Source organism: Phoenix dactylifera, chromosome 16 (genome assembly GCF_051530095.1).
Source record: "Phoenix dactylifera cultivar Ajwa chromosome 16, Ajwa_hap1_PhDact_Kaust_v1.1, whole genome shotgun sequence".
In the NCBI taxonomy this organism is placed as follows: Eukaryota; Viridiplantae; Streptophyta; class Magnoliopsida; order Arecales; family Arecaceae; genus Phoenix; species Phoenix dactylifera.
Window position 1 is genome coordinate 16,489,843 of NC_143205.1, and position 17,055 is coordinate 16,506,897.

Here is a 17,055-nt window from a genome sequence, read left to right on the forward strand (position 1 = left end):
TGGACGAAAAATTTCAATATCTTACCCGGAAGCCTTTGCAATTCCTACAAAAAAAATATTATATAAGCCTAAACAACAAAAATACTTAATGGAGTCATAGTAATTTACAATGGGATCAGTAGGATTGCACATGTTGCACTGTGCTAATGAGGAGATATCAAGTACTTCATGTTGACCGACCATTTTTCACCTGCGATTCTCTTTAGATTTCACAGAGGCCCACTGAAAATGATCACAATTTGCTTCTTGATTAGATGCAGGTCCCTGAAAAAGGGCATTAAATATTGGCTTATTGTCATTCTCAGGATGTAACCAAGACCATGGATAAAAGACCAGCAATCCTTAACATGTTTCAAATACAAATAAAGAGTTGATTGATAAAGAGAGAATCTCAGCAGATCAAAATGCTTCTCAACAAGCTTTGATTATGCTTTCCAATCAGCAGGAGTGGATATATTGACGGATGGATGGACCGATCTGTCTATCTTTCGACCAATCAATAGATGGGATAGGACAATTCAAAAAACACATGATCATGATTATCATCGAATTTGTGAGACTACTTGATTTCAGTTCTTGCATGCCTACCACTTCACCATCAAGTTATCTCGAAAGCAAAATGTATTCCATGAATATGATATCCATCTAATATAGTGTGTGGAAAGTGGCCATTAATGAAGTTACCAAATTCTGAGGACACGGTAAGAATTTATATCTGATTGCTTATCTCTGTAGTAATCAGATGAACAAACCTAGACATGAAAAATTAAGAATTCAACAGGACCTTACCCTCCTTTGCCTGATAAATACAGTATGGTCCACCATGTAAGGTACGACTACATAAAGCAGAAGCCAATCTACAAGAAAATTCCTACTGCTATCATGGTATAAGTGCGTATAAGAGATGAGATAGGACTGGATTCTTGACATCAGGTGGATATGCGTGTTGAGAAATAAGAGATAGAGGTTCTGTGAAATCTTCTAAGATTTAATTGGTACAGGTAGTGGAATTGAGTTGGCCGAATGTAATCTCCTAAAATAAAGTATGACTCAAATTCAAAGCCTGGTTTATATCTTCGGCCAAAGGCTAAAACATGTTTCAGCAGCGACCCAGTTTTTGCAATTGAAGTCTTAACCTATGGCACCATTGCCTCTCCCCGATCCAAGACCTAACCGATGCACTGCGGACCAAAAATTGGTAATCTCATTTATAGTTCTCTAAAGATTACCTTATTTGATCAGCCTGTTGAAACCTATAATAAGATTCTAAGCAGTTATCAGGAGTTTAAATAAATAGCAACATCATTGACATACCTTGGCACGAGCACAGACATAGAACTGACGACCTGTATTTGGACCTTTCTTCACAGACCTTGCAACACAAGGTTCACGATGACCCTTGCACAGTGGTAAGCTCTTCTTCATTTTCTCTTGAATCCTTTGCCACTCCAATATTGCAACATTATCCTTATCTTTTTTATAAAAGAAGGATGGATCTGAACAGCCCTGTTCTTGAACATGTGAACTTATGCTAGAGTCATTCCTTTCAGAACTGCTGTCTTTGACATTTTCGGAAAAAATTTTACCTGCCCCTTCTGTTACATGAGATAAATTATCTCTTGGTTTTTCAGTATCCTCTGGAGTAGATGAGCCACCAGTATTCACAGTCTCCACACCAATGGTCCTAACAATATTAGGTTTCTGAAAAAAGGATGTCAATGTCAGTTGAGAGCTGTTACTGTGTCCGCCCTTTTTCTTTAATTTCAATTTGCAGTGAGATAGAGATCTTGCTGGCTCGGTCTTCAACCTAAGCAAAGTGTTTTGAGTGCCATCAACAGTGATGCTTGAATCTTTAATTACATTTGAATTGAAACTTTCTCCTCCTGAGTTAAAATAAGGAAGATCCTGGCCAGAGGAATGAGATACATCTGATGCATTCACATGCTGTGATTTTGTCCCACAAGCTAGACTGCATTCGACACATTCACCACAATTTTCTATCAAAGTGTCTTCAACCGACGAGAAATTTGACAGGCTGTGGTGTTTACAATTGCTTGAAACTTTTCTTTTCATTAGAAATGACACTGTATACAAACATAATAATAGTCATTTAAACATAGTATTGGACAAATAATAATAACAACCAATAATAAAATTAGTAAATGGGACCAGTAACAATAATCCGACAAGTAAAAGTGGATAATTTAAAACTATACTACATAATATGGGCAGTTTAGGAAAAACATTTACCTCATTATAAATTCATATGTAGAAACACAAAAAAAAACAGAATATGCACATGCATGTCTGCGAGTGAGAATAAAAGAAAAGCTTATCTTATTAGAATTACCTGATTGGTAATTACAAACGAGCTCCAAAATTAGGAAACAAAAGCTGTATCACGAAGTTGCAGAGGGAGTAATAATATATTATAATGAATATCTCATAATTTACATGTCTGTATACACGAGATATGGATGTTTGCATTAGAATGTATGAGTAAGAGGTTGTATTTTCATCTTATAAATCAACACCAAGAAAAACTCAAATAGATGTTTATGTCCAAAGCCTCGGATAACATTAACTCTTCCAAATTTCTTGTGCTTGTCTCTTGTTCATCAACCTTAATTAGTAAATTTCAGTCTGACTATGCACCATTACTTGCTAATTGCTATCATTGTCATTATATAATGTTGTTCAGTTCTTTCACTTCTATGCCATGACTTTCATGTCCTAGTTACTGGAAGGTAATAAAGTTTTTTTACATGTCTGACTTTTGTTTATCAATCTGTTGGCACATGTATAAGCATGCATAAATAAGCAAAATACCGATGGGTATCTGGTTTCAGAACTATGTTGCCATCATCTCCCCTGCAAAACACTTCAGATCTTCTAGTCCATCAAAGGCATCCTGTCAGTAACTACCATCATCATCTATTGCTTGTTTTATATCCTTATCTCATAATATAGATGCTAGAAATAAAATAAGGGAATGCAGTGGCAGAGCTAGGATTTTGATGAAGTAGAGGCAGTCAATGATTTAGCCAAGTCCTAGTCTGGCTCCATCCAGTAAATTTAGTTTGTCTTCCACCTGAACCAATATGAATGCTGCTTGATCTTTCACCTTACTGGTACCATTGTACAATTTTAGACGACAGGATTATGATAGTATGATAGCCATGCCCTCCGTTTCTTGTTAAGCTATAATGACCAAAAGAATTTCTTGTTTCATCAAAACCTTTTGGGAGATATTTCAACATAATATAAGCCTACTTAATCATATATGCCAGTCTGCAAACAACCTGAGTATGATTCTGCCCTCTATTAAACTTCCATATACTTCATCCCAATGAACTCCTTTGCTAAGGCAGTACTAGGTAAATTTAAACTTAAACAGCACCAAGAATATGAAACTATATGATAACGACTAAGAAGTATATAAACATGAAAGTGATCCTGTCAAGGTGCATATCACTTAGGAGAGGAGCAAGCTTTCCACTCTTAAATCTTGATGATTTCTCCCAAATATTGTTTTCACATGCAGACCTTCGAATTCATGGGCACATGTTGCGATACATGGATCTTGACTTGTCAGATAAAATAAAAGAGGATAAATTTCAATATGTTCATGAAAATAGTCTGTCCGCTTAACTGGAGAATGGTTTCCTCACCAATAGTCTGCTGCCACCCACGGACCTCAGGAAAATATCTCACAGCTAAAGATGGAGTGTCATGTGTTGAAAGGTCAGGTATATCTCTCAATACAACATAAACAGGAACATGATCAGAACCTTCCAATTTAGTACTCCTCCCCCCATTCCACCTGCAGATCAGGTGAGGTTAGGTCACATCCATAAAATGCAAAATTGTACATCACATAATCAGTATTCATTTTTTACTTGGGTGTATTGTCAGAATTTCCTCGTTTGAACTGAGTCATTATATCACATACTTCCACATGGCAATCTAAAAGGTTATGGCCTTCTAAATTATGATTTTGATGCAAGCATGGTCCAGCAATAAGAATATGGTCAATCCTGGAACCATAATTGAATTCTTCAGCTCCAACACATTGTGGAAAGCACGTATATGCTTCTTTTCTGTATAAAGTAGATGAAAAGACAGGAATAAGTAATGAAAATAAAGATCATGAGAACATCACATAAAATGAAATACAATTTGACAATTTAACACTTCAACAGTCCTGAACGTGTCTGTGTGTGTGACAGAGAGAGAGTCAGCAATTTTTTTATGTACATCTAATCAAGGCAGTATTCTCATAAATCTGACCAAGGGAAAAAGAAAATGTAACATTAGCAATGAAGATCAGATGTTGGCAAATCACAGACCAAATCGAAGGAGGGCCTGGATTTTATTTTATGCCCCAGAGGACTCCATCAAAACAAGAAAGAATGCAGTTTCTTTGAAAACCCAGAGGGACCAAGCTGCGGCAAAAGGCAGCTTGTCAATAAGCATCCAGCTGTTTTTTCCTCCTTGTTACAGAAAGTTGACCACATGCATGGGTACATACACGAGCACTTGGCATGTGTCTTGTACATGATTAAATGAAAAGAGATAAAGTATCTGAGGTATTATGAATGGTTGTATTCCCTTCAACTTATTAGTAACATGTTATGCATATGAGGGATCAAGAACAATGAGTCTGCCATGGATGGTTGCTATATCACCAAATTATGAGATCATTCCATCAATTGTTGCAATGTTGTTTGGCACATTTAATGTGCATACTAGATTGAAAGGACGTATTTGATGAATCACAATTTTCCTTGTCAACCAACAGAAAAATTATTCCATAAGGGCAATGCACATGACCAATTTAGGGGGAAGAAGAACTTTTTAGGTACAAAGGGGAAAGAAGTAGTTGACAGATGGCTGTGATTCAAGAAAAAGGAGCACTCAGTGGAATAAGGGAGCTGATCCTTCATTTCAATACATAAATAAGCGAAACAGATGTTTGATTCAGTGGAAAGGTGTAACTAATGGATGGCTGCATCCAATCAGTTGGTAAGTATCTTAAATTTAAATTATTAGATAACTTGTCATTGCCATTGTCTGGAAAGGAAAACTTAATTTTTTTTCTTCTATGGATGGATGGCTGCTGCAATTAACAGCCGTGATATGCTTGATAAGTTGTGATGGAATGTTAGAATTATTGACGTATCTATAATTCATGTTGAGAATATCTCTTTGTTACTTTGTCATGTCCTGCATTCATAAATTACCTGAGAAGAAATACGACTACTGTAATTCTTATGTTTCGTAAACCATTTCCCCCAATAGTAGATTCAATGCAAAAGCAATCCATGCAATACTTGCTCTTCAATTTTCAATATTAACTGTCTTTTTGGACTTAGCACCTTGGCCACCTTATATTAGACAATTAGGTACGTTTATAAGAGTATTACATATTTTCTATAGGTGAACCTATTGTATCTTATAATTATATAGGTACCTTTATAAAAGTATTACATATTTTCTATAGGTGAATCTATTGTATCTTATAATTAGCCCATCTGTTATAGTGAACTGTTGATGTTTTAGTCCACCTTGAGTTTGATAGTGGTGCTACCAAAAGGTAATATAGCAGCCATGGTGCTGTTAACTAATGTATTTATCCAACTTGTGAAGAGCGAGTAAACCAATTTAAGTAGCAGTTTATCGCATATGCATGCTATATGGACACATAACTAATGTGATGTCCACTTACATAATTTTAAGAAGTATTTGCATTCCACATCATGGAGTTTTTTCATTGATTATTATAGATGCACCCTTAAGCATGATGTTTCATAAGTTTGACTCCTCTATGATCTTATTTATCTGGCTTTATGCATTAACAAGTACCAAGAGAATGCATTAGCTCCAGTACCTGCTGCTTTATCTTCATTTTCAGCCGATGGAAAAAGAACGATGTAGTTGTTATTTTTTACTTTGTTATAATCATATTAGGAGAACCATGCAACTTGAAACATAACTGCAATATATAAAGTCACTGCATATTTGGTTTCAAGGGAATTAACTATTATCTACAGAGTTACGTAATAAGAAAGAGTTACTCATATGTAAATGCACATGAAAATATTGGACTCGATTATTTAATATCAAGTCTACCAGCATGCCCACAAACGTACAACTCTACTGCTGCAGGAAGAACTAAACAATATAAAATATTGGTGATTCCATTTTATTCAGAAACAATAAATGCAGTCAGTTACAGTCATTGTTTAGACTTTTGAAACCATAGTTCAGAATGTGGCAGTGAATTGTACCTCTCTGGGTGTTTTGATCTGAAAACATCAAAAAATGAACCTCTGCATTCTTGCAACAAAGATCGTAGCCATTTCCTAAACCTACAATGTGGTAGAAGAAACCAGTTATTATTGTTGACAAGAAAACAGCTGATAGATTAACCGGGACCTGAGAAAGAGCCCTTAATTTGGTAGCTTGATGGATAAATTTAGATAATTAAATTACAAAGTGCAACATTCTTAAAAAAAGGAAATCGACAGGAGTGTGTAGGAAAACAAACATCTGGACATCCATACATTTGTTTTTATATGTCTGCATATACATATATGTATACAATCATATGCTTATACACATTGTGTGTGCGTGTGTAGAGAGAGAGAGAGAGAGAGAGAGAGAGAGAGAGAGAGAGAGAGAGAGAGAGAGGTGGAAATAGTTACATTTGGAACCTAGTTTTGCTGCTAGTAGCATGGCCATTTGTATATGCCTAAAACACATACGATCTTACAATGCAGAAAAATGGTCTCTCCCGCAACATCAAATGTGGAAAAATTGAGTGATTAGGTAATTTTATTATGCATGACTGACAAAAACACTACCAGTTTCGTAGTTGCACTCACTATCGACTACTGGTTTAGAAAATAAGAATAGACAAAGAATGCAATTGTAGGAAGGAACTACTTTTATTGCTTAATGAGTTTGGAAAGAAAATTCCATGCATCGGACACCCCACAGAGTGTATCTGCATGTGTGCACACATGTAGACATGTATGCATAAGAGAGAGAAATTAAGGTGTGGTTGGGACCTTCCTGCTGGATCTGGCAGGATAGGCTAGAGAGGGGAGACCTAAGGAAGGAAGGGACAGAAATACAACAAGAGGATAAAGATAAGATTTTTACACCATTGTTTCATATTGAACAACTCTGATAAACAAATTCTGGAGAAATACAACATGCCTATAGGATCAGCTTGCTAGACATATTAATTATATTCTATTTAACGAGCTTCCCACTATGATACAAAAGAATTATCTTAGTAAACATCTATTAGATAGTATGACCAACCAAATGAAATATATTATAGAAACTTACATATTCTTCTCAAAACCAGGTTCTGCATCACATTTATCTATAGCAGCAGGAGCAATGTTCAGATCACCAGCAACAAAAACTCTCTTCCCTTGAGTCAACAGAGATTCCAATCTTTTCTACAACAAAAATTGATGGCATTAGCAAACAACCAAAGATTCGACTTCATAAATTTTTACAAAAATAAGACAAAAGGAATCATCTGAAAAGAAAGAAAAAGAAGTTACAGAGCAAAATTCTGTTAATATCATAATATGTGCAAAACCCATGAAACTATAAAAAGGAAACTGGAAGCATGAAAAAATTGGTAAAGAGTCTAAAAATTCATGTATAATTATCACTTTTTCTACATACTTATTTCTATTATATGACAACCAAGCAAATTACTAATTTTATATAATAGTTTAAAAAACAAGCAGTTGTGTCACAAGAAGTCCCCTAGGCAAGATAAGCTTTCAAGTTTGAACAGCTATTCAAACTATGTGATCCAACTATTCATATTACAAGCCAACCCACATCAACTCTCCTAATGCTATTTGTGAATGCTCCACCAACAAGATCACTTGTTGAGTACATGACAAGTGGACTTCTAAGATTCATCACTTTTGTGGACCGCTCAATAGCACAAGATAAATCATGTTGATGATCTATATCCCAACATAGGTCAATTCAGTATATACATATCTATATTTAACATACCGGCACATGCAACACATGGGAATAAAATATCAATAAAAACAATATAAGTACTAAGGAAACTGAAAATAGAATTAAAAAAAATTAAACACAAATATAAGCAATAGATAAAACAGAAAAAATATAAGAACCATGAAAAAAGAAAAGCATCATATAAATTAGAACGAAAAAAAATAATCCTGAAGCTGGCTAGTAACCTGGAGCAGAATTCCATGCTGATGAAACATAACAACAAAGACAGACATGAATACATAACATAAAAAACTAACACAAGCAAAAATTAGAACAGAAAAAACCCCTAAAAGGCACGTTTCTGCAAAAATTTACTTAAGTCATAAAAATAAGAAATAAAAATAAAAGCATGATAAACTATAGATAGAGGTAAAAAGAAAAAAATGAGCAAAATTAGCTTTTCCCATTTTCTTCTTGCAAACCTGTAGTATCTAACTTGAAATCAGGGAAGTTTTTCTTAACTGTTGTTCTCCAAGGAACAAATCCTACATAAAAACTTCTAATTTTATTTATCTTAGGACTCAAATACAATATTGTTCTCTCTGTAGAAGAGATTGCTTCTGTTTTATAGATGTAGTAGAATTATGCACGGCATAGTATCACCTAGTCCTGGAATGCCAATCTACATAAAGTGTAAGTGATATATAAATGAAGTAAACACTCCAAAAATGTAAAATGGTTGAATATAGTATGGGAAAACTATAATTAGTATAGGATGTGAGAACTTTAATAGACAAAATTAGCATTTTAGTATATCACAAATGAAATGTAAATTGAATTTGTTGCCTATAAAGAGTTTATAACCTTTTGAACAGAACCCTTTGTGCAAGTAACCAAAAACTAGATATGATAAATAAGTGAAAATATAATGGAGTATCTCCATGAACTAAGGCGCAAAATCCTTTACCATGCATAATACAAAGTATTAAAAAAGATTACCTCTAACATCCTGAAAAATAAAAGTTTAAATTGGATCCTTTCTTTATCGTCTTCCTCAGCTCGAGGACCATATATGTTGAAGAGGACTGCAGAAGTAACATTAATAAGTTCCATCATAGATATTAATAAAATGAGCATCTAAGCATGTTACAGACATCAATAAGAAGGAATCCCAGCCACCATGTAGGCTTGAGGGTTTTACATGTATCCTGCATGTATTCAATCTTTGATGGTAAGATACTAATGCAGAGTAGTTTTGAATCATGATGTTCTAAGAATGCATTGGGAACCAGTGAAAAATTGACTCACCAAAATGGCCATGATCAGTTATGAGACAACGCCCTTCACTGTCTACCTTCAATAGATCCTCATTTGTTATGTCCGAAAGACCTTCCACTTCCACAGGTGTATGAAGGAAATCCCTTGTTATCTCCCTCTTTTTTAGGCATTCAAGAAGGCCAGTAAACCCTTCTTCTGCTGCTACCGGTAAAGCCACCTCATTGCTGGAAAATGAAGATCTGACCCGGCAAAATGTTGCAACACCTGAAAAGGTAAAACTAATATAATGAGAAAGAAATGGGTGAAGAAATAATATGACACAGAAGGGGGAACAGTTCCTACAACAATTTCATATAAATAATTTGACAATGACTAAATGTAAGGAAGGATTTATAGGATGATTTTGAGAGAGATGGTTTCACAAACCCTCTGAAAATTGTTTCTTCCTTACAACAAGCTATTAATTATTCACGAATGATTAAAAATGATAGCAAAATCTAACATCAGTCTTTGAAATTATTAAGTTTCCAAAATCATATCTCACTAATTTCCCCTTGCCATAGAAAAATCCCATAAAGAAAAAACAAAGTGTTTCGGCTTAAAATGCACAATATTTAGATTAATTTATTAGCAAATTTAACTTTTCAAAATATTTTACGTACAATATTAAATGTGTATCAGGATGTTATAACAAAAGAACTTATTCCGCTGAATATTACTTTCAAAAAAAAAAAAAGGTTGAAAGACTAGGATTTCACTGTCTATTACCAAAGTAACATGCCTGATTCAATCCACCAAGTTCAGAGATGATCATCTTTTCTATCTCACAAATTCCCTAGATTTTTCTTTCAGGGGCTTTGTTCAGGGAAGAAAGGGGTGATATCTTCACCTTCTTCCTTCCCCATCAACCTAAACCAAGTCAATATCCTCTTGGTACTAATCCATGCTCATTAATTGACGAGATGCTGCATGGATAGCTCTTGTCTAGCATCTCTTTTTTTTTTTTTAATTTCTTTTGCAAGTTACCTCACATGAGGGTCACTTCAAGCATGCCTTGATCCAATGAGTTATGCATCCACACAACAAGATATCCCTTTTGGAGGAGTATCTTGTTAGTTCACAGGCAGGCAGTTACTACGAGATCTTGCTTCAACTGAACCCGAGGTAGGAGATCAGGATATAAACTCTGCATGGGAACCCTCATCACACATGGCGACACAGCCTGGTATATCTTCAGCACAATTGAGTAAGATCCATCACTTCTCCAAAACCATTCTCTTAAAGATCCATCACTTCTCCAAAACCATTCTCTTATGAAGTTCCCCTAAGGTTTAGGTTTTAAAGAACAAAAACGGCATTGGCGCATGGATAACATTTTTGAATTATTAAATTTTTGCTACAAGGTGAAATAATAATATTAGGAGAATGGCAGGAACATTGTTGGAGAATAAAGATTAGGAGGCTATACTGTTTGAGATAGATAATTTGTATTATTGTGCATAACAAAGCAAACTAATAATATATAAAAAGGAAGTTAGTTGACTGTTTCAATTTTAAAAGTAAACCCTATACCAAAAAATAATAATAACAAGAAAAGTAAACTCAGTAATTGAACCTGAGACTTTATGCAAATCTACCTTCATCAACAATGGAACTGTTTATGATTAAAGTCAGTGTGGCATGCAAGTCAAGCCTCCTAATGATCAAAAATCGACATTTCAATAATAATTAAGATTCTTTGAGAAATTTTAAACTTCAAAAATCCAGTCCTGAAATGATCAAGACCTGCTGGTGCAGGTTAAAACTATAACTAAAAATCTATACCAACACCAGAACTGCATTGAATTATGAAAAACATTATCCCTTCAAATTGTTCACATAATATGAATCGCAGCTTACCGGAATAGCCTGTCCGTCCTTTGTTAGAAGTACGAGTGCACGAAACAAAAGCTTCATATCCCTCAGCCATGGTTACATCTGCAGACAGTTCTTGTCTTGATAATTTTGTCTCCTGCCATATATCATCTTTTAGCACAAAAAGAAAAAGAAAAAGAATGACAGACAAACAGGAAAATCCTACGTTTTCCATCGACCAATCCCTTGACCACTGACGGAACAATGCAAAATTTAGAAAATTTAAGCCTTTATTGCAAGATATTTAGAAGAAAAGGCGAGACAGCAGAGGAGATGGACGAAAGAGAGGGCTTTTGGTGGGACCTGGAAGCAGATGATGTCGGCATCGAGGGAGTTGAGGAGGCGGAGGAGGGAGCCGTGCTGGGACACGCGCTGCCTCAGCCCGTTCACATTGTATGTGACGATCTTCATCGCGCCCCCTCCTTCGATTCCTTCACATGTTTTCCGTTCGTAACATTGCGGGCAAAGAGGAATGCCGGCAAGATGCTCGTGTTAAGGCCCGAGAGGAAAAACGAGGCACAGCGGAGAGGGGATTGCATCGGGAGAGACGAGGGTTCGATAGGGGGAAAACGGTACCCCGGAAGGATGAGACTCGGGTGATTTCCGTGTCGGTGCCCGATCTGCCGCCTCTGGATACTCGCAACCGGATCGTGGTTGTATCTTTCAAGCGAAAGAAAGATTCCCGTTCCTTCGCGCGAATCCACTGTTGGATCACCCACCGCACAGCTCTCAAAGCGGACGTGGATGATCCAACGGTAGATACGCCCCGACTCCTCGCAACCCGGTATATTGGGTCCGAACGAATCAAACTCGAGCAGGTTTAACCCAATCCAACCAGTGTATCGGTTTGGTTTGGAATTGGAACTAACCCTCTTGGATTCTCTTGGTTGGTCAAGAATCAATAGACAGTTAGACACCGAGTCTGAGTTCAATTTATCTTTTTTTTTCCTCAACCAAGCCCAACTCAAAGATGGCATATATTTCCTTCAAGGGATGTTTTCAGTTTGAGATTTGATTGAATTGGCTGAAATTAAGTGTCTTTTTAAAATGTTGAACCAACTGAAGTACTGAAGTAATGATATATTTCAGTGAAGCTAACTCAATCTAACCCAAACTCATGAAGAGTTATATTTGTAAAAGGTAGTTATCCTAATCATACTTGTCATATGTGTGTGTATGTATACATACATATATATATAAATACACACACGCATCGGTCATTGTTTGTATTCTGAAGGGTATTATTATGAAGTGACATCCTATTAATGAGAAGCTGAAATCCAGCAGGGATTCTTTTCCTTCCAACAATCCTCATGTGGAGTGTCTTTCCATGTCTTCGTTATCTTCCGCCGTACGAGTGTTTGTATTCTGAAGGGCATTATTATGAACGAACTTCCCCTTCCCTTTGGTACATTTTATGCCTTCCAAGATATCATTTGGTGTTTGGACTTCCACCACCGACTCTTGATGCCATAACTGGGGCTTAAAAAAAAAAAAAAAAGATTACAAACATTAGGCACCAAGAGTCAAAACATTCATCAAGTCTTCTCTGGGCATTCTCTGAATAAACTTCTATCCTATGTTCAAATGATCCTGCAAACGTGGCTCTGAGTGGATGTTCCAATAGAATTGAAATCTCAAATGTTCTGTATTTTAATGGCTGCCTTGCATGACTAATTCCCTCTTTACCCTGTGGGAGTTGACTTTAAGAGCTCCATTGTGAGGCAGTTTGTGGACGAAGGGATTCAAAACAAGCCACATATAAGTTTATGACAAATATTTTGTGTTGGGAACACAAATTGATGCTCGACATGAAGGATGTTATTAAATGTTTTGCTTTTGGCACCATGGTTGGTAGAAGCAACTCTTAGGGACGGCTGAGTATCAAATGTGCTGATGCCCAATGCTTAACCGATTTCATGATAAATTGAATTTTATATTATAATAAACATAACTTGTTAATGGACGAGTGATGATCTGAATGATTTATCATTTCATGCACCGGTATCATCGTATATGTGTATACACATGCCTAGATGCAAATTAATTGTCGGATGCAAATTAATTGTCAGATGCTAATACATGTAAAAATGTGCCGATTTATCCTAGGGCAGCACTTCAAAATGTTTATCTACTAACTAGGTTTCATATAACCTATTCATGATTAAGGGGTAGGACTTGGTGTAATGATATGCTTGCTTCATTGTGACTCGAAGGTTATGAATTCGAAATGCAGAAACAACCTTTTTATATATGGAGATAATTAAGATTGTGTACATATTTATCCTTCCTTAGCCTGCACAATGATGGAAGTCTCGTGCATTGGACCACTCTTTTTATATAACCTACTCCCTATATCACAATGATCTAATTTATAATTAACTCAAAAGAATGAAGATAATGAGTGAACTTATTAAGTTAGATCTTTGCACTAAGTTCATAACAAATGAAAGTTGATAAGTGAGATCATTTAATTTTTAGGTGTGCGGTGATCTCGATGAGTTATGATTTTATGCATCACTATCATCATAGATTTGTATACACATATTTGAATTCTAGTTGATTGCCAACACTCATGCACGAGTGACTGGTTCACCCATTGAAAGCACTTTGCAATGCCAATGCTTCTACTCATTTTCATATAACCTGCTCCGAATATTATAGTAACATAATTTGTAGTAACTCAAATAGTTTGCTTGATGGCTACTTAGATTGCCATAACAAAATTGCTAAGCGACTTTGTTTTCACCCTATTTTGTTTTTTTTTAAAGTCATATAGACTTATCAAGGTGCCAATTTTTTTACGTAACTGTTCCAATTTTTTCAATTGAGTTGTTAAAATTTTCAATGTTCTTGATAGGGCCGTAGACTTTCAACTAGGCTGTTCCTCTCAAACCGTCGCAAGGCGTGGACTTTCAACGGTCCACCCTCCACGGGCTGCTTTCCATAACTAAGGATGGTCAGGGTCCACAAAGATAGGAGAACTTTGCTAGCCCACGGCTCCCCGTTGGCAAGGACTTTGTTTGGATATTATTTTGTTTATACCGTATTCATTGCATATTGCTGTAAATTGCCTAGGATAACTATTTTCTATTATTTAAAAAAACTAAAAATATATTTGCATCTTTTATTTTAAAAAATAGAAACCATTTCAGAGAAGAAAAAAAATAGCCTACAACCATTTTAAATAAATGAAAAGATGTTTATCAATCATTTATCAGTTCACTACAGTAGTAGCTGAAAATTAGTGCAGTATATGAACAGGTTGGAGGTGTCAGTCGCCTACAACTCATGCAATCACTGACTTTTTTTTTCATCGGACGAGTGAATTTAATGGTAATTTAGCAGGTGATTTTTAGCAAGTGCAAATCAATTTAGGTTTCAGATGGAATATGACGGGGTACATAATTTTAGATATAAGTAAAAAGTTCAATATAAACGAAACATATAAAACTGACTTTGTAAGAAAAAGTAATGCAGCAGAATCAAGACTATACTTTTTCTATTTTATTCTTACAATTAAAACATCTAACAATATTCTTTCACTTCTTTGATTCCTCTAGATCAATGCCAGAATTCTTGTATTTTTTCGGAGATCAACCTCTTACCGGTGCAGCTACTGAAAACAAATGCATATTCATCGGGTGCGATAACAAAAAAACTTTTGAGATGGTTTTTGTGGCTCCATTCATCGAATACATATCTCGATGCCAATGATCATGATATATTATATGCACTATTATGCTGATGCATGCAGTATGGATAATAATTTCTCCTTGAAATAGCACAATCATTTGAAACAGCATCTCCTTGTCTTCTCCAACTCTGGCCATCACAGTCTCCACGTTATCCATGCACGCAAAGCCTCGCACACACTTGTAGGGCCTCGTGATTTTTTTATCGCAAAGCATATCGACATTGCCACCCTATCATGTTTATCCACACTCGCGTTCGTACCCCACAACAAATTCGTTGCCACCCTATCATGTTTATCCACTCTTGCACTATACAGCTGCGCACATGAGCAATCACGATCGCTGATTTCTATAAACCTCCTTCATCAAACGCTTATTGTTGTGCACCGGTATGGAGACCAACGGTTGTAAAGTAGTAGGTAATAATTTCTCCCAGCGGACCCGCCCCTGTTCCCGTATCCCCTGTCCTGGAATCCTGTCTCCAGCCGGACCAGATGTCGCTTATCGTAGACGACGTCGTGGACTAGAACAGCCTATCCCACCCTTTGCTGACTCAGCCGCGTCCTGGATATATTATCCTCGGATAAGCTCTCCCATCTCATCCCCTTTTTTTTTTTTTTTTTTTTTGGTACAATGGCTGATCCCCCAACTCTAGGATAGGTGTTGCCTACAGAATCAGAAGTGAGGAAATAGCCCAAGGATGGAGGAGAAGTCCCCTGATGTGTCCAGAGGATGTCTCCGGAATGCTAGGCGGCATAGATAGCAACCTAGTGTGTAGTCCTATTTGCCTCCTGATACACATGCACGGCCTAAAAGGCGCTGCACTCGCCTGCCAACCAATGGATGTCGCAAAGTAAGGGGGACTCCTCTCCCATCCGCCCCTCCCCACGTATCCAGTCGACCACCGTGAGCTCTGCTCCTATAACTGACAAACCAACGATACTACGGCCTCATGCAGCAATCAGCTGTGAGTCAGGGAGTGGAGGCTTCCAAGAAATAAGGACAATTCCACACTAGCTCGCTCTATCTTTGTCGCCTAGGATACTACCATCAAAATTCACCTTAAGGTGGCCGGGGGTGGGGCTCCCAAGAAATAAGAACAATCCTGAGCGCTGTCACAGCAGTAGGGGGTCCTAGATGTCCCTGCCATCCCAAATGAAATCATCGAGGTAGCTCTAGTGACCTTAGCCGCCCGAAAGAGAGCTTTTTCCACTACACTCCTTAAAGGCGCTCACATGTCCTCAAAGACCTGGGCGTTCCTATAAAGTCATATGTGGTATGCCAGATATGCCCATATGATCCCCCACCCCATTGTCCTCGGACTCCGCATGGCGGCCCTCATCTAATGAAGTAGGTCAGCAACTGATCGGATAGCCCGATGTAAGGGAAATGTAGCCCACCTCCAGAGGTGTACTGCCCTCGAGCACTCAAGCAAAACATAGCTAATGGTCTCCTCCAACCTAGGGCATCTACCACAGCTCGAGGTGATCCTGACTCCCCTCTCCACTAGCACGCTCCTAGTCGATAAACAGCCTCATGCCACCTTCCATAAGAACAAGGCTACAGGGGGTGGACACCCATCCTCCAGATCCATCTGTCATTCATCTATCTAACTACATCACCCCCCATCGCCTCTTGTAAATCCGTAGCTCGCTCCTTGGACCGCCCGATGGCCGCCTAGACCATCTTGTCCGCTGTCTCTCTCACATGTAACGGGATGTCCAGAATGCTCTCAGCCACCTACCCCTCGAAAACCTCTCTGATCAACGACTCGTTCTACCTGCTCCCCCCTGAACAATCAGATCGTGGACTCTCCGATCCTCCACCCTTGTTGAATCCACCAGTGTCATATCCATCTATCCTCTAGGACACCAATAGACCGATCGTCACCAACTGCCAATCTGACCGCATCGAGTACCATCAGAGCATACGAACAAATCTTCCTCCAAATGAAGAAACATCGACGGCCAACCTAGAAGTCCGTTGTCCCGGTGCGAGACCCGTACTTGGATCTTAGTAGGGTACTTCATAGGCTATCGGGCTCTAAGATATGCCTGGCTACATGTCTTGCCGCCAAAACCTCCTGTCGTGCCATCAGGAACTGTACCCCCAAGCCACCCTGTTGGATCGGCTGACAAACCACCTTTCATGCCACCGAGTGGAC

General features: G+C 37.5%; 1 protein-coding gene across 3 annotated transcripts; it reads right to left on the bottom strand.

The window, feature by feature from the left end:
• LOC103706340 (endonuclease/exonuclease/phosphatase family protein) lies at positions 1-11,831 on the bottom strand. 3 transcript variants are annotated; one of them, XM_026804385.4, is made up of 10 exons: positions 11,500-11,831; positions 11,182-11,293; positions 9,313-9,546; positions 9,004-9,089; positions 7,360-7,475; positions 6,291-6,371; positions 3,900-4,100; positions 3,672-3,823; positions 1,315-2,084; positions 1-264 (listed from the first exon to the last, which is right to left on the bottom strand). In XM_026804385.4, exons 1-10 carry the CDS (start codon positions 11,605-11,607, stop codon positions 187-189), a joined length of 1,938 nt encoding a protein of 645 aa, XP_026660186.4. In that variant the 5' UTR covers positions 11,608-11,831; the 3' UTR covers positions 1-186. The 3 variants fall into 3 exon arrangements, with proteins under 3 accessions (XP_026660186.4, XP_026660187.4, XP_088568400.2); XM_088712274.2 differs by lacking the exon at positions 1-264 and having other exon boundaries at positions 1,331-1,506; positions 1,587-2,084; XM_026804386.4 differs by lacking the exon at positions 3,900-4,100.
• Positions 11,832-17,055: the final 5,224 nt, after the last annotated feature.

Bases quoted from the DNA above. Each gene is read 5' to 3' on its own strand.
- LOC103706340 (XM_026804385.4), bottom strand. From the start codon at position 11,607: ATGAAGATCGTCACATACAATGTGAACGGGCTGAGGCAGCGCGTGTCC. The intron at 7,476-9,003 runs GTAATCTTTTTT...TTTTTGTTGTAG, and splicing joins TATTTTTCAGGATGTTAGAG to AAAAGATTGGAATCTCTGTT. The intron at 3,824-3,899 runs GTAAAAAATGAA...CCTGATCTGCAG, and splicing joins AATTCTGACAATACACCCAA to GTGGAATGGGGGGAGGAGTA.